At 45.4% G+C, this 22,869-nt stretch overlaps 1 protein-coding gene across 8 annotated transcripts in view; it reads right to left on the reverse strand.

The window, feature by feature from the left end:
• LYRM4 (LYR motif containing 4) overlaps positions 1-22,869 on the reverse strand; it is a 192,755-nt gene that overhangs the window by 17,881 nt on the left and 152,005 nt on the right. For 3 of the 8 annotated variants that reach the window (XM_070585064.1, XM_070585065.1, XM_070585063.1), the window contains 2 exons: positions 14,169-14,229; positions 13,628-13,734 (listed from right to left, as the gene is read on the reverse strand). In XM_070585064.1, the coding sequence (XP_070441165.1) occupies positions 13,643-13,734; positions 14,169-14,229 (153 nt within the window). In that variant the 3' untranslated portion in view covers positions 13,628-13,642. Of the gene's footprint in view, positions 1-11,877; positions 12,319-13,627; positions 13,735-14,168; positions 14,230-22,869 lie in introns of those variants that run through there. The other 5 variants (XM_070585068.1, XM_070585069.1, XM_008519391.2 and 2 more) reach the window with 2 other exon arrangements.

A 22,869-nucleotide genomic window follows, 5' to 3' on the forward strand; every position in this document is an offset into this window, starting at 1 on the left:
CTACTGTTAGATATGGTTGAACATCCATTCTTCACGACCCTGTTTTGGTTTCTGTGACCCCCCTTCTTCTGATCCTCTCCCTTCCCCTCCAAGCTGCTCCTTGTCAGGCTCTACTGGGCTGATTCTCCTTCTGTCTGCCATGTTGTCCTGCAGAAATCCACCTTGAACTCTCCGCTCTCTTACAAAGATGCTGCAGATTCCATGGCGGGAAACTACGTCTGATTCTTTTGACTCCCCTGCAGTGGCCACCGTTCCTCAGTCAGCTCCTGGGAAATCTGTTCCTTCTTTGAGCGAGTGTGGATAGCGCTCTTGCCCTGCGGCAGGCTCAGCTGTGGCATGGGGACACGTGGGGATGGAGACATGCAGGGGTCGTGGCTCTCATGGAGCCTGCGTTGGGGACGGTGGACCTTTATGTGAACACCTCCAAATCTACATCTATAGGCACATTCTCTGCACTCACGTTTCCATCTTCCTTCTCCAAACCCTAGCCAGCTCCACACATGTAAGGAAATGTCGTTTTCTTCAGAAAATCTGGCACTCAGAATCCCCGGAGTTGGTGCTGCGAGAATCTCTGGTAGGCCATGTGGCTCTGCCTGTTTCCCTTAGATGAGCCTCCCTCATGTTGCAGGGTGGGGGTGGTCTTTGGACAAAAGCTGCTGCCGCCCACAGCAGACAGCTGCTTCCCAGCCTAGGCCTGGTCTGGCTGTCCACCCCTTTACGTCAGCCCTGTTCTCACAGGCATATATGTCTAGACATCCAAGGAGTGGGACTGTTACACTGAAAACTTGTTTGGCAGTATCTACTGAAGCTGAATGCACACATGACCCCACGATGAGAAATTCCGCATATGTACAGCTGTGTACATATGGGCATCAAGAGACACATACAAAAATGTTTATAGCAATGTTGTTTGTCATAGTAAAAAACTGGAAACAACACATACTGCAGTCATTGCGAGAACATGGAGATCTTCACGTCCTGAGGCAGTGTGGATGCGACAGAGGGAGGGAGTTACAGATCCACACATCCCATCTCACATCTCCCTGAGATGCACCCATCCAGCGCAATGGTGGGCAGAATCCCTATATCCAAAGATGTCAGTTATGTCTCTCTCTTGCTGAGAATGGTTGACTTTAATTTGGTTAGATACTCATGGGATATGATGCCACTTTCCTGGATTGTTTCACTCAGTCCTAACAACTAGTCCTCCCTGGGTATCCACAGGGGATTGGTTCCAGGACCCTGGTGGATACCAAACTCTGTGGATGCTGAAGTCCCTTATATAAAACGGTGCAGTATTATATTTGCATATAACCTATGCATATCCTCCTGTAAACTTTGAATCATTTCCATATTCCTTATAATAACTAGTACAATGTAAGTGCTATGTAAATAGTTGTTATATTGTATTGTTTAGGGAATAATGGCAAGAAAAAAAGGTCTGTACATGTTCAGTACAGATGCACCCATCCCAGGCCTTTCAAAGTTGGGTGAACCCGTGGACGTGGAACCCATGGATACCGAGGGTGGACTGCATCAGTTGGGGGATGGGGAGGGACACAGTTCTGGCTCCTGAGAGGGCTTTCTCCCACACTTGCGGTCTCTTGCCCCATTCCTCACTGCTGCCCGCAGTGACCAGCGGGTGGGCGACAGCCATTGGTCTACATTTCCTGGTTGTGTGAGCTCATCTATCACAGGTTCTGAGGGTGGGTCTCCTCTCATACCAGTGGGAGGCCACAACCTGGACAGTGTGTACACTCTGCAGACTCACACTTCCCTGGTGTGAAGGGTCCCCCTGGGAATATGGACTTACGTAACCCGTTTTAACTCATACTTGGGCAGTGTTGTTCACTGTAGCCTACACCAATTATAAGGATGACATTGTTTCTACTGACCTTTTTATTTCTTAAATGGTACAAAACTTGGATTGGGAAGAGGTTGTGTGCTATTTACTGGGCCCCTTAGAGACTCAAACACAACTGTGTGAGAGACATATTACTCCTATTTCTGAATTTTCAAGAAATTGAGTCTCAGAGAGGTTGAGTAAGGTACCCAGCAGTAAGAGACTGAACTTGGATTTGAACCCAGGACAGCCTGACCCAGATCCATTGCTCTTAACCATATCCTGTTACAACAGATACAAACACAGAGAAGACAACATATCTGGAGTTCATCCATAGGAAGGAAAGGTTTTACTTGGGTTGCTCCTTTCCTCGGAACTTGGTCTCTCATGAGGGTGCAGCCCTAGACATCTGGACCTCTTAATACCTGGACAAGGTCAACTTCCCTCACTTCCTACCCATGTCCCATCATCAAAGTTTCCATTCCCTACTGCTTCTGGGGGACTGACACTAGGATGAGGTCCCCCTTCTCAGAGGGGAACTTACCTACTAAGAAATGTGAACTAACCTCTTGCAGGCCTCAACATGATCCCATATTTCAGTAAAATAAAGCGGGGTCAGTGTTCCAAACTGCAAGTTACAGACACAGACTCAAGCCAGCTTGAAGAAACAGGGGAGTTGGTTTGATGGATTCTGGGCTGTCATGTGCACTCTAAAGGCAAGAAGTGTGAAGCTGCAGAATCAGGAGGGATTCCCTCTGCCTTGTCTCTGCTCTGTTCTGCTGCATCCTTCTTGCCCTGCAGACTGGATTTCTCCTCTTCTCTGTGTACATGATAAATGGAGGATGGCTGCTCTGTGCCTACCAAGTCTATGTCACTTGAGCTCCAGCAAACAGCTCAGGTAGAAACCGAACTCTCACTCCTAGTTCCAAGTTTATAAGAGAAAAAATTTGGTTCACTTTGGGTCAGGCATCCATCCCTGTTCCATTAGCTGTGGCTGGAAGTAGGGGTAGGGTTATGATGCAAAATGGTTGTCAAGAGCTCCTGACTCCTGTTGTGAGGGAGCAAAAGGGGGTCTCAGGAGATGGGCAGATACCCCAAAGGATCTCCACTGCAAATAAAACACATACACACACACTAATGTGAAATGCAGACATACGGCTGTGCATCAAGATATGTGTCTGTGGACGTGCAGCGAGGTGTCTGTGGATGTGCAGTGAGGTGTGTGTCTGCGGACGTGCAGTGAGGTGTGTGTCTGGACGTGCAGCGAGGTGTCTGTGGATGTGCAGTGAGGTGTGTGTCTGTGGACGTGCAGGGAGGCATGTGTCTGTGGACATGCAGTGAGGTGTGTGTCTGTGGACGTGCAGTGAGGCGTGTGTCTGTGGACGTGCAGGGAGGCGTGTGTCTGTGGACATGCAGTGAGGTGTGTGTCTGTGGACGTGCAGTGAGGTGTGTGTCTGCGGACGTGCAGTGGGTCGTGTGTCTGTGGACGTGCAGTGAGGTGTGTGTCTGTGGACGTGCAGTGAGGTGTGTGTCTGCGGACGTGCAGTGGGTTGTGTGTCTGTGGACGTGCAGTGAGGTGTGTGTCTGTGGACGTGCAGGGAGGCGTGTGTCTGTGGACATGCAGTGAGGTGTGTGTCTGTGGACGTGCAGTGAAGTGTGTGTCTGTGGACGTGCAGGGAGGTATGTCTGTGGACGTGTATTTGCATTAATGAGGTGTGCTGTCGCCCTACATCTTATGATTCCAGTGAGAGGCAACCCCACTGTGTCAGTCTTTCAGGATCAAAACATTCAAGTTACCTTTGCTTCACTCCCTTTCTTTATTCTGTGTATCCAGTCTCTCATCAAGTCTGTCATTTGGAAATACCTTTTGGATTCGTTCTTTCCTCCACATCCAATGCACATGGCACTGACCTCGGCCAGGCCTTAGTCCCCTCATATCTAAGTTCCTGCAACGATTCCTGGCTGGCTCTCCGCTCATGGGCATTCTCTGTGTCACTACCCAGTTAATCTGCTGCATACCACCATTCCCTGGCTTAACAACTCCCTTTCCCACCAAATAAACCTCAGACTTCTTCCTTAGAATTTACAGCTCAAGCAGAAGTAATTTCTCCTTCTTATGTATCTCACCCCCCGCTCCCTTTGAGCCCTGCTTCATGGGTGCCTCTCCTGGTGAACTTATCACTTTAGACTTTGTAAAGCTATTCACATACATGTCTTAAGCCAGTGCTAAATGTACTGCAATTAGGGGAAGAATCCACATCCGGTCCATTTCTATATCGCTAAGGTGTCTGACACAGTTTCTAAGTGAATGATAAACAGCTGACAGTTGTGGCTTGCTTCTCTGCCTGACACACGGTAGACACACTTGATGTGCGGTACGCATTTACAGTCCTCACAGCAAGCCTGTAAGGTAAGTATGCGGTTAGATCCATCTCATGGAGGAGGAAGTAGGAGTTTAGAGAAGCTACTTACCCGGGATCTCACTGTCAGGGAGGCAGAGCCGGAAGAGGAAGGAATGAATGACTTTCTGGGATGTCTGTAGCTTAGGTACCTTATGGACCAGTCTATTTTTTCGGCAGGAAGCCTCTCAGGACCAGGCTTTGCTCCCTGTTCCAGGGCACACTCACCCCTGTGCCTGCCCCGCATGGTGCTCCCATAGGTGTGCTCTCCGCCTTCCCTGCCCTAATGCTCCGCTCCCCACTGAGGCTTCTCAACCCCTGGGTCCCTGTGAGTTCTCTCCAGTCCATGCTGTTCTCCTGCTCTTGCAGCCAGGCTAGCACTTGCTCATTTTCCAGTTTTTCACGCATGTTTAGCTGGTCTCCCCACAATGAGGACAGATTCTCAGGGGCAGGGAGCCCTGGCTCATATTGGCCCACAGCGTGCCTCCACCCCAGCTACTCACTCTCCCCTGAGTACCTTCAGAACTTTCTTTTTTAACCCCATCCTGTTCTGTTGGAAAGACATGCAAGGGAAAAGTTACTCCTGGGTAAGCGATAGATGTCCCTTCTTTTTCAGCTGAATCCAAATTCTGTTTTAGGAATCTCAGAAGCCAGCAGAAGCCAGGAAGACAAAGCTTTCAGTTCAGAAAATGTTGGAAACACACTTGTGTCAGAACCTGGACTGGAGGCTGGTGAGGATTCTCAGGAGCCATGGGCCTCCTCCCAGAGTTCCCTCTGCCTTTGCAGAGGGCCCAGCTGGCTTTGCTGCCCAATTTCATCCCAGATGTGGGCTGTCATGGACCAGGAGCAGGGCTGAAAGCTCTGGCCCAGCCATAATAGCACCAAACCTCCAAACACGACAAGACCACCACTGCTGAGGACTGGTCCTAAATATTTCCTGCTAATTTTTTCCAAAAACTAACATTCGAAGGGTCTCCAGGACAGTTTCTTTCCTTTTGATTTAATTGGAATTGCAGGTTTTTCGAGCTAGAGAGGTCATTAGGGGTCCTGGGATCTGTCCATCCCACAAAGGCCCAAGTTGAGGGGACTGAGGCAACATCACCAAGTCAATCGGTGCCCAGCTGGAGTTAGAGCCCCTCATCTATGATGGTCTTCCCCAGGTCTCAGGCTGTCCTGTCCCAGTGGCTGGCCTGTTTCTGCCATCCTCATTCCTCTCGTCACACCATATTCCTGTTTTCCAATTTCCTTTTAAGAAGGAATGTTTTATTTTTTGCAGTCCAAGTTACTGAGATATCATTTCCCCCCTTTGAACAAGCTCCTATTTATATAGTCCCACAAGGAAGCCTAAGGCTATTTTTAAACTGGAAATACATGTTAAAATTTGGCAAATTAATAATCCTAAATATCTCACATGTTTGAAGAGAATATTTAGCAAATCTTGACAAGACACTTAAGCAGTAATATTGTAGTCCTTGATCTATATCCAGCATGTGCTGTGTTTATTACATCTATGCACCTACATGAAATACTCCTTTAAAAATCTAGACCCAGGGGCTGGCCCAGTGGCATAGTAGTTAAGTTCATGTGCTCTGCTTTGGTGGACCGGGGTTCACAGGTTCAGATGCGGGGCACTGTCCTACACACCACTCATCAAGCCATGCTGTGGTGGTGTCCCACAAAACAGAGGAAGATTGGCATAGATATTAGCTCAGGAACAATCTTCCTCAAGCAAAAAGAGGAAGATTGGCAACAGATGTTAGTTCAGGGCCAATCTTCCTCACCAAAAAAATAAATAAAATGTAGAACCAATTATATACTTATTAAACTGTCTCTGTACTCAAGACAGATTAAGTCATGTGACTTCACTTAGTGTTTTAACAATGTTTAACCAATAGACATTTAAGTGAAACTTGCAAATAAAGTAACACTGACTGATGACAGAAAAAGGTTTCTATTTAGTACAACTGAACTTTTTGAGAAAGCTTACCACTTGAATAGGAAAAGGATGCAGACCATTCATAGGAATCCATTTTCCTTGTTTTCATGCTGATGCGGCTGATCTCTGGAAGTCCCACTTCTCTGGGAGGTGCAGCCAGAATGCCGCATGACTGACATGGCACACTGGTCAGCACAGGTATTTTAAGTCTGGGACATCTGGTTCAGGAAGACTCCAGCAATTGCAATTCCAACTCTATTGGTGTCAACAATTGCTTATGGTCTAATTTCAAGACAACAAGACACTGACTTTGTTTGCTGTCACCATGGTGGTGTCAGTGGTCCCCACCAGATAGAGAATACAGTCAGATTCATCTCTGAGAGTTCTCCTTTGGGGCTCTCTCTTTATAGTCTTTGGACTTAAAACTTTGTCCTTGAGCAAAAGCAGGAGCATGTATCTTACTCCCCAAATGGAGCTCAACATGAGAAGCAATTTTCATGAATGGTTCCTTGAAGTACTAAGGGCCACAGCCCCAGGAAGGAGAAGTGAAGGATCCCATTTGTTCTCAGAGGCAAGGTGAGCCACTGTCCATAGAGATTCTGGGCAAACTGTGGGAGAAAAAGCCTGCTCTATCATAAATCACTGCTCTCTCCGTGAAGTTCCAGCTGTTTTCTAGATCCTTTGTCACAATTGGCAAACACCAGATTGGCGATGAGGCGTCTGCTGACCTGGGAACAGCACAAGTTCCTGTTGGCTGTTCCACTCCTTCGTGGTAATGAGCAATCACACGGGCTTCACCACCTTCGTCTGTGTGACCTCACTAGAGGTGTCCCTCCCAATGATTCAGAAAATGGGGCCACTTCCTGTGGCTTCTGAATCACACATGGGGCCACCGGCATAAAGCCACTGGCACAGTTTAACATTTGAAATGTTCTTTAAATGGTCCATATGGCTGGTGCCCTTAGTCAAGATTTGGTCATCTGGGTTTAGATCATATTTCTCAAGGAACTTGTCCACGACTGTGGGTGGGTTCAGAAGAAGAGTTCCCAACTCAGAGAACGTTACTTGTGGTGTGGGAAATGCTTTCTCCTGCTTTCAGAGTGCTGATTATTCCTTGAGCTGCTGCTATACTTACAGCCTGGCCTCAATACCTGAGATATTCTTTAAGCAAGAAAGCAAATAGCAGGGGCTGTCCCAGTGGCACAGCGGTTAAGTGCACATGTTCCGGTTCGGATCCCAGGTGGGGACATGGCACCACTTGGCAAGCCATGCTGTGGTAGGCGTCCCACACATAAAGTAGAGGAAGACGGGCATGGATGTTAGCTCAGGGCCAGTCTTCCTCAAAAAAAATCAAAAAAAAAAAAAAAAAGCAAGCAAATAACAGTTTTAATGACATACTTAACCAAAGGAAAAAAGCAGCTCATTTTGTTATAAAACGTATTTGTGTACTTTCTGTATACTTCTTGATATTTTACTGTGCATTTTAGTTTCATTCTTAGGACCATATTTTTAGAGTAGGTAGACCAACCTTCCTCAGCCTTTTGTTTTTTAAAATTTCATGTCATCTTTTGCTAAATACAGAAAATTTCCCCCTATTATCCCTGTCCCCAGTGATAATACTATCTATAGGCTTTACCTATAGAAAGAGGATATCTGTTCTACAGAGAGCAACAGATAAAATCTCTTTATAAGGGTCTTTCAAATTGTATTACTCCAATGGATTTTTTTTTTTTTTGGTAAAACAAATAAACAAATAATATTTTCAACCATTGAAAGTAAACTATAAATTCATAGACACTGGTCTTTCCGCCTGAACTTGATGTTGTTTGAACCTGGCAGGAGAAAGCTTCAGACAGTGCCCTCTCCTGTCTTTTCTCAGCCAGTGGCCCAACGTTTGCTCAGTTACCCAGGCCCCAAACCTGGGACTCCTCCTGGCCTCCCCTCACACCCCTACACACTTCACATCCAATCAGTCATCAAGTCCTGTTGACTCTGTTTTCTTTTGTTTGTCCTGTTTTGTTCTCAATGTACACTCTAATGGGGTCCAGTGGTTTGCAACCCCTTCTGTCTGTAAGACCTGTGAGACCTGTACACGGTACTTTGAAGATACTTGTGGAAGTGGCCCTATACAAGAGACCCACAGTTTTGCCAAGTTTGTCTGCCTACACTTTGGTTTGCTATGTGGCCCTGGAAAAGTAATAAATTAAGGTAATATACTAGATGCTCCCTTTATTAGTTTGTTATTGCTTCAAAACAAACTACCCCCCAACTCAGTGCTTTAAACAATAATGTATTATTGTTTTATCAATCAAACAATAATGTATTATCACATGTCTGAGGGTTGGCTGAAGTTGGCTGATCTAAGCTAGACTTGGCTGGGAGGCTCAGCTGGACTTCCTTGTGCATCTGCAGTCAGCTGGGAGCTGGCTCATGTACACCAGGCTTAGCTGGGGCATCTCTGCTCCACATGTCTCTCATCCCCCTTGGAAGAGCAACCTAGTCAAAGCAAGTTCTTCTCAGGGTGACAGTGATGCTCCTTTTGAGCTGTCACTCTCCTAGCTGAAGCTGCTACCATCTCTTGCCTGGATTACAATGTTCAATCTAACCCGCCCGCCACCCCTCCCCCCCCCCCCCCCCGCCGCGGCCAAGTTGGTTTCCCTGCATCCCTCCTAATCTATTCCCCCTATAGCAGTGTGACCTTTTAAAAATACAAATGCCATCCTTCTTAAAAACTTCAACAGCTCCTTACAGTCCTTTGGCCAAGGCTCCCAGGGCCTTCCATGGTGTGGTCCCTGACTTTCTACCAATCCTTGTCTGCCAGCCATCCTCAGCTTCTTTTAGTTCCTTGCATTGCACTTCCCCTCCACACTTCAGGGCTTTGCATATGCTATTCCTCTTGCCTAGAGAGCTCCTCTCCCTACCCTTTGCCCCGTCAACTCCTCCTCATTTAATCTTAAACTCCCACCTCCCTTCCTCAGGGAGGCCTTCCCTGAGCCCCACCATGAGCTCCTAGAGCACTGTATTTCACCCTTTCTAACGCTTGTCAGACCTGTCACTTTCTCATTGGCTTTCCCTGCTAGACTGCAAGCTCTGTGAAGGCAGAGGCTGTGTCTTGTATCCTGTGCTGGTCTCTCCTTGGCACCTGGCACTAGCTGGCTCTAAATCAATACTGAATGAATGACAAGAAAGATGAGAGAAAGGCCTGTAGGGGAAAGGGCCTGGATCTGCAAATGATAAAGAGATGCTCAGGATCTTAGTTTTCACACCTGCAGATTTGGGGGTTGGACTAGGTGATCTCTAATGTCTATCGGCTCTGATGCTTTGTCATCTCTGTAGACTTCACCCCAGCCTGTCCCCTTTGCTCCTGGTTGCACTACTGGTTGTATCTGGGGGCTTGAGATGTTGGGTGAGGCTCTGGATGAAGGGAATTAAAGGTAACTGCTCCTTGGTGGCAGGGCAGAGTAGATGGAAAGCAAGCCACATCAATTCCAGGATGATCATATTTCAGTTCCACAACCCAGAGAACAATAGCTGTTGGGATAACATAGTCACGTACTTGGCCACATAAGATATTAAAACATTACAGCCAGACCAACCAAACGTTATCTCTAGGAAACAGCCATGCTTCGCCAATGGTTTTTTGTCTCAGCATAAATTACCTTATGGCAGTATTTCTTGTTTGCTAAATGTTGACACTGGAAAGTGATCTCTAAACCCCGGCCTGAATCCCACCTTCAGAACAGCTGCATCTACTAAAGAGTTCTGTGAGGCCGACAGAGATGGAGGGTCAGCTCTCTAACAATCCTCTCACCCCAAGTCCCTCAGCTGGGGTCTACTCAAGCAAGTGGAATGCCTTACTATGGAAACACAAGCAATAGTCTCCATGGGAATATCACTTTATTCAAAGCTCTAGGGTCAACTTTGGGTCCTCTGAATTGAGCAATTCCCAGGTGAGGCTCTGCCTGCTATACCTGCACCTGGAATTTGAGGGAGGATCAAGACCCTTGTTTGTGGCTTTTTATGTCACAGAATTCTCAGATCTTTCCACAGATTCCAAATGCATAATTTGATTTGAGTTACAAAATTTAGCTCCGTTTATTAAGGCTTTGGGCATGTTGAAACCTGTTCATGTGCTTCAATTGACATAAAAGCAAGCTGCTGTTAAAGGCCTGAAGAACAAGTTCAGTTTGCTGGGTCCACTGCCTCTGTGACTAAAATCGGGGCGGGGGAAAGTCTCCTGTGGAGCTGTTTTCCTGCCAGAAATTTCATACTGCGAGGGGAAAGATTGCAATCGGGACTTGGGTTTCCAAGGGGCAGCTGCTTTAATGAATGAAGTATAAATCAGAGGTGACATCCGTTAGCACGGCTGTCGGATGTAGTTGTTGCTGAAGGACCACGTCCTCTACTGAGGCAGGGTGGAAAAGTGCCCCCGGCTCACAGACAAGGGCCAGGAGACTGCCCGAGACAGTCTGATGAGACATCTCTGATGTTCACCGTCTGTGGAACAGTTAGTCTCACACCACAGCCCCCAGACTGTGTGGGGACTTTTCAGAGGGTAACAGATCCAGAACTGCACTGGTCTCACAGGTGCACAAGACTATCCATGGGCAAAAGCATCCTGAAATCACAAGTTGTATTGGCAAATAGAATACTACATGTTTAATCTATTTTGAATGCACCATTACAACAAAACGTATAATCCATAGATGAGATGGATAGACACAATGTTGTGCCATGAGAGTGAGGAGCATGTGTACTCAGACTGCTCAGGCTCGACTCACAGGACAGTGAGAATTAAAATGGCTCAGGAACAGGTTCGGTGACACTGTCGTGGCTATTTTAGGACCTGTAAATATTTATATGAGCCTGTACCAAACCTAAACACATAAGTAATGAATTCACTTACTACTGTCTACAAACAGAAATAAGAAGTCACTTGGACAGTGCCTGGGTCCCTCATAAACTCCCCAGAAGTCAAGTCAGTCACCTAATACCTTCTTTCCATGTTTTGAACTGATATATAAACGATATCTTTATTACCCACAACATACTCAAAGAGCAGAGTTTCCTGAACTGGCTAAACATTAAAAACAGAGAATGCTTTAAAAATGTATATATAAATTATTGTGCCTCACCTCTCACTCACTAAGTCAGAATCCAAGGAGTGAAGTGCCAAGATACTTGTGTTTTTAGAAACGCTCAAACTCTCCGGGTGATTCTGACTTGGTGAGTGAGCTCGGGGAAGCAGTGCTGAGAGCGGCACCTCTCAGCCTTCAGTGTGTGCTGGAGTCGCTGCGATGTGTTCCACTGACAATTCTGATTAAAGTCTTGGGGTGGGGCCTGAGATTTTGCATTTCCAACAGGCCCCCAGGTGGGGCGGACATTGCTGATCCTCAGACCACATGCTGAGTAGCCAGGTTGTGAAGTACCCTGTCTCCAGGTGTGTGTCCACACGTGGGCCACCTTTGTGGTTGCATGGGCCCGGGTATAAATCACAGGGTGCATCTTCCAGACCTTCGGCCCTTCCCTACTCCCTGGTGTCCCCTAAATCTCTGGTGCTTGCACTTGCCTTCACAAAGGGAGGACTCAGCTCAGGGCTGGATGCTCCTGTTGGCCTTCCTCCCCCGCCCCCCGCAGGACCTGCATCAGCAGGAAACGAAAGTGCATTTATGAAGATGAGTCTATCTGGTATAGAAGGCTGAGGGAGACAATTCTGTTTATTGTCAAGGATCAAAAAACAAAGTCTGGAAATGCTCTGTATAAGTGGTGATGAGCTACAAAGGAGGGGTGGGGTGGAGAGGAGACACAATAATACACAGCATTATTGTGAGTGAACTCCAGCTCCTCATTCTAACACTTGAACCAAGGAGAGACAGCCATCCTTTTTCACTAAGGCTGCAGAAGAACGGAAACCTCACTCAGTTTATCAGCTCCTACAGGGCAGGCAGAGCAAGAAGCTATTTTAAGCTGATGGAAGAGGCCATTCGTGGTCTGTTGGGAGCCCCCATCCCAAGCATAGAATGGATGCTGAAGGTGGTCCATGGCTACCGGTAGTGGCTGGTCCCGGCTCGCTAGGTCCTGGGCTTCTCCTGAGTCTCAATGATAAGCTTGTCAGTCGAATACAGTTGGCCAATGTGGACCTGAAGGCAAAGAAAAGACACAGATCAAGAACCATGGGACTCCATTCACTGTGAAAAGTCAGAAAGAGCATTTTTAACATTTAAATGCAAATGTATGCTATCACAGAGCTGTCCCCTGCTGGAAACTGGACTGTGGGGCAAAGTGTAGTCATCAGATTTGCCTTTGCTAATTCCCTGTACCATCTAATTCCCACTACCCTCACTGTGAGAACATGTTAGAGATCCACACACTCACTCCTTCTTGCCTTTGAAATGGCACCAGCAGCCGAAGCCTGGGTTTCTTGGGCTGTCCTGAGCTTGGTGAGACTATCCACCAGGTTCCCCAGCTGGTGGCTGGAGGGAGAGCCATCCAGATGTGTGCACAGCAACTCCTCACCTAAGAGGACCACCATCCTTTAGAACTGTTTCTTCCATAAGGAGAAACTTCCAGCATAAAGCAGCATGTGTTTTGTCTATTTTGGGCTAGAGAAAGGGTGGCATTAAGGGTGATGCAAATGATATGGGGACACCTGACCTGGTGTGGCTGAGGACAGCAGTCTCTTTATTCACCTCCTGCCTCTCCTCTTTCCTGCCCTTTTCTTTTTAAGTGTCCTCTTAAATGAAGTGTCTCTGTTAGTGCCCAAATGTTCCCACTGTCCCAGGTGGATGCTGGAGCCATAACCTAGGGCCACAGAAGGTGACTGGTCCTTCCTTTTGAACAAAGGGTCTTCATCACAATTTTTCTCCAAAAGTATGTGATACTTTCTTACGAGCAGGTAGAATTGGTGAAGAAAGGATTTCAGAGCAGTTGGCCACTGTCTGTGGGTAATCTGGGGTGACTAACTGATCTTTAAGTAAATGAGGAAACTCCCAAAGGCTAGAGCAGCCACCAGAGTGGCCAGAGGTCAGCTTCAAGACCCTCAGGTGGCTTCCCTTCTTGCCTTAATACCCTATTTCAAAATGGTGACCCAGGAAAAGGGGAGATTATGTCACTACTAAGGTACACCAATGACAGCCCCAGTAGACCATCTGAATTTTTCCATTTTCCCATGCCATTTGCTACATGTTCCTAGCTGGTGAAGCATGCATGTCTGTTACTCTGTGGCCCACAGTCCTGGCAGACAACAGTGCTCAGCAGACCACTGACGAGTGAAAGAGAAAGAAGTGGGCCAAGGGAAATGGGGAACAAATGGCTGTGTGCAGCGGAGACGGAGAGACAGGGCAGGGGTCTTTCTTTTAAGTGCAATGCCAGTCACCTGCTGCACACTAGGAACAGGTGTTTGTTGAATGAAAGACCCAGCGAACCCTAGAGGAGGCCTCAAAGAGCAGCCACAGCCCCCAGTTATCAGACAGACAAGCGGTGAGCACCTGCTGCGCCAGGCACTGTGGTCAGGCGAGACATGAGGACGTGACTCCTGCCCTCAGGAAGCTCCGAGTCTGGGAGGGGAGACAGACAAGAAAGGAGGTGATCACCCTACGGTCCAGTAGGTGCTACCAACGTGGGCAACATGCAGGACTAGAGGAATACAGCAGGAGACGGGGCTCAGCCGGAGGGGGTTCAAAGACTTCCCAGGGGAGATGGCTTTGAAGTGAGGCCTCAGAGGAGTTCAGCGGGCTGAGTAGCAGACCCAGGGACTAGGGAGAAGCACATTGCAGATGGAGGGATGGCACCCACAGAGGCAGCAGGCTGCGAACGCACATGATGCATCTGGGCTTATGGAGAACGTCAAAGACGTCATAGGCTGTGAATGTGGATGGCAGGTGGGTAGAGAAGAGAGAGAATAAGAGGAAGGGAGGCTATGGCCAAATCAGGGATGCCAAACTCATTCTCAGGAAAATTTTTAAAAATTAAAAATAGAAGACTGACTTACTCAGATTTGTGGTTAAAAAGATCACTTCACTAAGGTGTGAAGGCAAACAGCAGGTACAGAGCTGGGCAGGCCAGGGAAATACGTGGGTGATGTACAGAAGAGAGAACCAACAAGAAGATGTTCAAGATCAATCCCCGTAGACAAGAATTACCACTCTCATTGTTCTGGTGAGGAATGAAGGCTCAGAGAGGTCAACTCATGGAGGAGCAAAGACCTGAATCTACATCTGCTGACCCCTGTCCAGTGCTTTTCCCAAAACGTTGTTCCTCTTCCATTTCCCTAGCCAATGCTGATTCTTTTTAACATTAATTACATGTAACTTTAACACAGTTGTAGCAATCACAAAAACTTCAATGAAGGGGTGCAAAAACATTTATAAAAATTTAAGATAACCACATTATATAATTGTGGCCTACCCAATATCTGTCTCTCCTTTTTCCTTACTGGGGACAATATATACATCCAAAAGACTATATTGTCCAGCCTCCCTTGTAGCTAGAGGAGGCCAATGAGGTGTTAGCTTCTGGGGAAGTTCTTTAAAGGGGGCTGCCTCAGCTCAGGAGCACTCCACTGCCTCTCCTTACTTTGCCTCCTTTCTGCTTGGAATATGAACCTGATGGCTGGAACATCAGCAGCCATCCAGCACCGTGAGATAAGTTTGATATGGGAGCCACACACTAAGGATGACGGACAGAAAGAAGATGCCCAGGTTTTTGATGACCATGGAGCCACCATACCAGCCCTGGAAAGCTTAATGTCAACTTTTTTTTGGCTGAGAGAAAAATAAACCTCCATTTTTTTTAGAGCTGTTGTTATTTGGGTTTCTTGTTATACACACCTAAACTAAATCCTAACTGATATGAATGCATATTGTGAATTTTAATCGTAGATCATATGACTATTGAAAAAGAAGTCGCTGCAGAGAAGGAGGTGAGCTGTGCCCTAGGATAAGTAGAAACAATATCCCTATCACCTGGCAAGGTGCCATTAACAGACAGCCTGGAAATTTCTGAAGTTAAAATTTAAAACTACACAAGCACTTTATGAAGATCTTGTTATTTTTCCCTAAATATTGGCTTTAGAGTATGTGGCTATTAATATTTTGGTATTTTTCTGTCTAGTCTTTTAATTCACAGATTTAAAATGCATGTGTGTGTGTATGAGTAAACAAATACACAATATTTAAATTGGGAATCATATCATAACTTGCTTTTTCTACTTAACTTCATATTATAATCCTTATGTCACTAAATGTTCTCTGAAAGGATATTTTTAATAACTTCATAATATTCCATTGTAAAGATATACTTTATTTAATCATTGTCATATGGACATTTACATTGTTTCCACTTAGCGCTGGGATTACCATTCTTATGTATAAATCTTTTATAGCATCTCTGATTTTTTTTTCTTATAAAAGGTTTCTAGAAGTGGAATTATTAGGTAAACGGGTATGAATATTTTTATGGTTCCTGATAGATCTTGCAAAACTATTTTCCAAAAAGAGTCATTTGTTTGACAGCTCCCTTTGTGGGCCCTTTGAAGGTCCAGCAGCACATCCATGCCACAGAATGAACACGCCTCCTCCCAGGGGTCTCACTGTGTGGACGCCGCATGTGCTAATGGCCACCTTCCTTCCCGGTGGATGGGCTAGAACAAGAACACAGGGCTCTCTGCTGCATGCTCTTCTGCTGTGTTCCTAACAGAAGGCCCACGAACACAGTTAACACATGACGAGTTTCTCAAAGTCCACCATCTGAAGCGTGGAGCCTTTGGGGGTAGCTGCTCTCTTGAAAGAAACGCAGTTGTGATAATGGGGTGAGCTAGTTCCAATCAAGCTCCACGTAAAAGGCTCCAAAGAAAGCTACAGAATGAAAAGCAACGGGGTGACCCAAAGAGCTCAAGTTTTAGAAAACTTTAAATCAAAACAAATCTTAAAATTCATAGTCTGTTTTGACAGGAGTATGAATTAGATTTTAAAAATTCCATTCCGATAGAACACTTTTATGGCTCTTTGGGGAAAGAGAAAGAATGAAATCAGATCTTAATGTTAATAGTGTTAAGAGGGTACAAAGATTAATATCCTTCCATCCATGCAGGCCCCTTGGTTGATGTTTACAGTCCTCTGACGGCCGCCCACCCTCTCATGTCAGTGAGCTTGTCACTGACTGCCAGGAGACCTTGGGTCTTCTAACTTCTGTGTCTTTGCTCAGGCCACTTCACCAAGAAAGGCTCACTCCATGTCTACCAGGCAAAAGCCCAGCTACCCTTTGGGCCAATGGTTGAAGCTTCCCTTGGCCCGCTCTGCAGAAGGGGCTCTCTCGCCTGGGAACACTTACTGCACGTATCTGTGCCACTCGGGTGACACTCATGCAGCCTTGTACCATCATCATTTGTGTGCCTGTTTCAGTTACTCTGTGTGAGTATCAGTGACTGATGGGGAGTAGGAAAAAGGAGGGGCTTATGTTCTACTTGACTTAGCTGCCTCATAGCATAGTTTAGGATAGTGCCACGCACGTAGAAGGTGCTCAGTAAGTACTTGATAACTAAAAATACCACTGTCTGGTATCCCTGCTTATAAGGCTCTATGTCTAATGGTTCTAAAACCCAGATCTATAAGTGATCATAAAGTGCTTTGGCGGAGAGCTACTAGTGGAAATATGGAACTGATAAAGGCAAGTTAACAAAAATAGCAATAGGACCATTTACTGTAAAAGAATGTTCACTCACTGTTAAGCAAAATCAAATGATTTAAATTTGGCCCAGCAGAAGGTTTAAGGCTATAATCCAGGGCTATGAGGGAGCAACCTAGAGCAATTACAGAAGAGGTAAGGGAAATATTCAGTTCACATAGAGAAGAAATATTAAAAAGTTATCTCAATGAGGGCTATAGAGACGAGGCAATAAATGTTTGTGTAACTGTTGTGTCACATTTATTTAGGCTATAAAATGTGTCAGCATGCATCAGGGGGCCAGGTGGGGACGGATGCTGCAGTGCTAATGACAGAGCATGTTGCTTCCAAGCTGCAGGTGAGAGGAACTGGTCAATGGAAGTGAGGAGGCGCAATTAACAGCTCCAATTTACAGTCCCTCCGGAATCCCAAACTGACTTATACAGCCGTGCATAAATTGGTCATTAAAGCTGATCACACCTTTATTCTATAAACTTTAGGAGTTAGCATTAGAGTCCATTAGAAAAATACACAGATTACTCAACTGCAAGTAGATGGGATGACTGGATGGCCCAGAAACACTTATGAGCTCTGAGACTCATTAGACAAATAACCTGCTGGGGAGGAAGAAGTAGGATCCAGGAAAATAAAATTTAGTACAATGTTTCAGGTCTTCATTGCTTACTCATCTGAAGCAATGCGCTGTCTCCAGTGCAACACATCTCGATCTGATTTTGACCCAGAGGAGCTGGGCTCAATCACCAGGGATGGGGGAGGTGGGGCCTCTGCTACTCCCTGCCTATTTCACAGGGTTGTTCCAAGAATCAAATGAGATACTAGACTTGAAGAAAATGCACCAATTGCCCCAAATACTTCCTAGGGCCCAAATACATTAAATGCCTTCCTGCTGTTGGAGGATTAAATAAGAACGGCACCAGGTATGCAGTAATAAAGGGTTGTTAAATGTTACTTATGTGCACAGCATTGTGCAAGGCCTGTCTGTTGTCAAGTTGAATACCACAGGGTCTCAGATCCTGACCTCAAGGATCTCCAAAATTCCTCACTCTCTAGTCATAGAGTGTATGATTTTGTACTTATTAAACTCCCCTGCACTGTGGAGAGAGGGTGTCAGTGATGCCCAAGACCACCACCTGGTTTTGAATTGGAACTTTCTGGGCTGGACTTGAGGACTGACTGCCAAGTCCATTCTTTCCTCGCCTCTGCTCTAGGCCACAGCTTCCGGTCCAGGTAGGGCCCATGATACTTCTAGCTGGTTAGTGCAGTTTGGTATGAAAAGGAGGTGCCCCTGGTCACTGAAAAGTTATGGGAGAGACATTGACATCTGGCTTTGCTGGTGAAGGCAAGGGGTAGGACTGTCCCTGCTCTCTTCCCTCTCTGAAGTGGTAAAACCACCCAGGCAGGGATGGTTCCCTGTTCAATGGGGGATAGTGCCAAATCTTGCCCCTGGCATTGTAATAATTATACTATAACTATTAATGATGGTAATGCTATTACTACTAAAAAGTAATAATGATAACGATGATGAAAGTAATGGTAACATTTAATGAGCATTTCTTTGTGCTAGGCACTGTTCTAAGCATTTAATTAACTAAATCAATTAATATAAAGTGTTTAATTCTAATCTCACAACAACTTTATGATAAAGATACCATTATCATCATCATCAATTTACAGGCTTTTTACAAGCAAACTCCACCTTTGGTGTTTAGTTTCCATATTTGGAAGGAGAGTAGCTGCTCAGATGGGCATGCCTTTCCATTTTCACATATAAGAAGCCAGCATCTGAGTGGATCACACTGAAAATATGAGAAAAGAGATTAACAAAAGTTACAACAACAAAAATAACACACCTAGAAAATCTTAATAAGAAATGCGTGTGATTTTTAGAAAGAAAATCATAAAACTTAGAAATATAAATTTGAATGAAATGAGAGATATACCATGTTCATGGAAATACTGAATCATAAAAATGTTAATCTTTTGCCAAATTAATTTATGTTTAACACAATGATGATAAAAATCCTAACAGGATTTTTTGAGATACTTGGCAAAATGACTTTAATGTTTATTTGAATGAATATGAAGACAAGAATAAGAAAGAACATTTTGAAAAGAAAGATATTAAAGCATTTTTGAGATACAATTAAAACACTGTGGCACTAGCCCAAAGAGAGAGAAATGAACAGAATAGAAGAGGGAGTTAGAAACGAGATCCTATTATACAGAAGTAATTAATACACAAAATCATACTCATGGGGGCTTGGGGCTTGGCTTGAAGAGGCTTCAGTAACTAGAACATTTCTTTGAAGTCTCATATTGATCTTCATGTAAATGGTGTATTCTGCTCCATATGCATTTATGCTCATTTTAGTATAAAAATGTTTTTAGTATAAAAATGTCAAGTAACTCTGGCCTTTCTAGAAGACGCACTTTATTTGTCATGTACCTTTGCCTCCTGACACACTTTCCTAAGATAGCTACATTTGACTGGGCCTTCGGAACACTCCCCAAAACCTTTAGAGTCACCAATACAATGAATCTTTGATAGTGGAATTACAATTTTTGGCCTCCTATCAGACCATACTTTCTGCTGCCTGCTGCCTGCTGCCTGCCGCCTGTTCACCTGTCCAGCAGAAGGAGAGCACATTTGTGCCCTTCCTCTGGCCTGAACAACATCAGATAGCTTTCCAGGCTGCTTGCATTCTTTCTGGTGAGATCGCAGTGTGGAGAGTTGCTGTCACAGCCTTGCCATAATCAAGTCACCTGCTATAATAAACATTTTTCAAATAGACCACTTTTATCACACTTTATGCTTCCTAATAATTTTTTCAAGAAGAAAACTGAAATAGGAATACATGAACTTCTACATAATTTTTTTCAGTCTCTTCTATTTAGCAATAAGATGCCTTTTTTCCTTTCTAGAATTCAGTAGTCTAAGAAGTTTTTCAAAATGTTTACATATAACAACATTACTACTTTTAATTTTCCCATTATTTTATGCCATAGAAGATGCCTGAAATGTTCAAACTGGATCTTTGAAAATTCAGTCAACAATTAAATGTACTAGTAGAGAAAGGCCAGTTCAAAGAACCCAGGGATGGGTCCTTTTGTGTTCTCTTTCCCCATACACACACTATCTCCATTCAACTCTGTAAGCCTTGAATTTTAGATATTAGATATTCCTAATGTGGAGAGTGGTGTTGAGGAGTTACCTCTTATTTCCTCTGTGATGTGTCTGGCAGTGAGGAACAAATTCCTATCTCTTCCCTAAATCCCATGTCACAGTTAACAATGTATCTCATCCTTGCTTCCAGGGACAAGAGAGAAACTAGATGCAGGAGTGTGTACTCTCATTAGCACGACCACACGTCCAGTTTACACCTATTGTCCCAGCGTGATTATTAATAGAGCCTTCTTTCCCTCTCAAGGGTCTGGATGATGAATTATATGGTTGCCCTAATTCTAATGCATTGTTTTCAGATTTCTGGGCCATTCTGTTGTTTTTCTGCATGTCTGAGGTTCAGTTAAAAAAAAAAAAAAAGCCCACCATGTCATAGTCTCTGTATTCCAGGCCTTTAGGGTAAAGGAAATCAAGCTGTTTTAATTGATCTCAGAGAACCATGGCCTCAGAGGAGACTGAAGTTGTGGGCAGCTGGCAGGGGTTGCCATTCCATCAAGCATACTTGCCCCTCTGCAGGAATAAGCCCTTTTTGAACAGATGTGCATATAAGGCAGTGGTTCCTAACAAGGACTGGGCCTCAGAACCACAGGGTCAGCTCTCCAAAATACATGTGGCTGGGGCCCCACTCATGTAACTTCTCATTAGGGATGTGGGGGATGGGATCCAATGCATGTGACATCATTCCCTTGTGTTGGACTGTCACCCTGAGAAGGAGCACTAATCTAAGGGGATTGAGGCTGAGCATTTATTAATATTTTTAAATTATCAGTTTTTTTTTCTAGTGGGTGAATCCTTTTCCAAAAAAACAGACAAAAAACCAGGGTTGATATGTACCCACTATGGTGTTTTTCTCTCATGTCCATATGGGTTTTCTTTTCAACCTGACTTCTGGGTGAGGGAGAGAGAAGGGGGCCCAGTTAATCAGATATGTTGGTATAGATCTGACTCCAATGTTGTTTAAGGTTTAATATCATTCCCGGAAGGCTCCTCAGCCCTGGAAAAGTGAGAATGTGGCTGACCATTTGTCCTAATGTCCCTGGATATCACGTGGCAGGTCCCTGCAGGGATGGGACCCAAGGAATACAAGACTGTTCGAAAAGAAGAAGTAGATCTGTGTGTCCTGACATGAAAAGATGCTGAGCTTGAAAAGGGGCAAGTTGCAGAAAAATGTGTGGACTTTGATCTCTTGTTTGTTTGTTTCTTTTGTTTCCCATCATTTCTTTCATGAGCGCGACTTCAGCCCGTGAGAGGGAGGTAGGGCAGCGGCCACCAGCCACGGCCTGCAGTCAGAAACGGTTGCGTGTGGGATTCTTGGAGAGAAACTTTCCAGAGAGCCTGGGTCTGGAGAGAGGTGTGAGCACACCAGGGGAGGGAATGCTCACTGTCTCTCATCCGGGTACCCTTGCCCATTCCAGGCTGCTTAACACCAAAAAGCATCAAACTCAGCCTGGCAGTTTTTAAAAGAGGCCAGTAAATCAGCATATTTCACAAGCTTGAATTTAAGGAAAAAATTACAAGTGCACCTTCTGGTTCATACTCTGGAAACTCTCTTCTGTGTTGAGTGTCATTTCTTTGGTACTATAACCTTGACTTTGGATCTGTTCATTCGTTCCTCTGGAAGTTTTGAATCTGTTATGGTGACAGACGTCTGAGACGATGAATGCTCTCCCTAAGCCTGGAAACCCACAGTGTCAAGGACTTGTAAGTCTAACGGAGCAGTGTGGGTGGCTGTGCTCTGTACTGTCTAACCAAGCCTGGTGCCATCGTCATCAGATGAGGGAGACAGCAAAACCAAATGAAGTAGTCCATCTGCACATCTCTAGAAATGATTCGTCTGAAGTGGTGGGTAATCTAACTCAGTATTTGTCTTTCTAATATTTTGTGCTAAGCTTGCCTTCTCAAGTATATTCACTTAAAACAAATATTAAAATGAGAATTGATTCAAGCTGACCCTGAAAAAAGGTGTCCCTGAAGGGATAAAATAGCACCTGATTGTCCCAGAAAATTCCCCAAGTACGTGGTAAACATACAGTCAAGCACTTGCTGGTCCCGGCACCATCCCAGGAGCTGCCAGCCTAGTCACTTGCATCACCTGTAACTAACGATAGCCATCCCGGGATTTGGGCTGTGCCGCTGCAGTGTTGGTGACGCAGAGCACTGAGTTCAGGGGCTAAGGTGCAGCTGAGCTCCGTGTAGGCGCGTGACCTTTGATGGGACATTATCTCTGGTGGTTTGCCTGGGCTCTTGTTGTCGCCATCCCAGCGACGTGCCAGGTTCCACTCTGATGTAATGTTTGGGTCCTGAGTTCTTCCCAGTTTCAAGAAGGGCTTGGTGACTGAGTTGCAGTCGTGCTAACAGGCAACATGGTATGCTTGCTGTTTGGACCCTTTCATCTCACAGAACCTTAGTTACACAGTGCTTCACCGCTGACTCCAGGGGACTCCGGTCCAGCATCTAGCAGACTGTTTTTATCCAGTGTCCCCATGTGGCCAGCTCTGCTTTGATCTCTCAGAGGTCGGGGAAGGAGAATTTGGGAATGTGGCAAGAAGACAGCCAGTGTCTGTCTCCAGTTTCATAGCCATCTGCCCACCAGAGCAGTGGTCCAGACCACCAGGTAGAAATCATCCACAAACACCCAGCACCTCTAAAGACCAGGTGCATGGAGGATAGGAAGATGCATTCCCTGGCCCTCATTAACAGTGTGGCCTCTTAGAGTGACACTATAGGGTACAAAGACACTTCTCTCCCTGATCCTAGTCTTGTAATTCGTGGCCCTACCTTCTCCTCCCCCAGGTCCTGCTTTCGCATGCCTCGGAGCAGGACAGGC

The sequence above is a fragment of the Equus przewalskii genome, chromosome 19, assembly GCF_037783145.1.
Source record: "Equus przewalskii isolate Varuska chromosome 19, EquPr2, whole genome shotgun sequence".
Taxonomy (NCBI): Eukaryota; Metazoa; Chordata; class Mammalia; order Perissodactyla; family Equidae; genus Equus; species Equus przewalskii.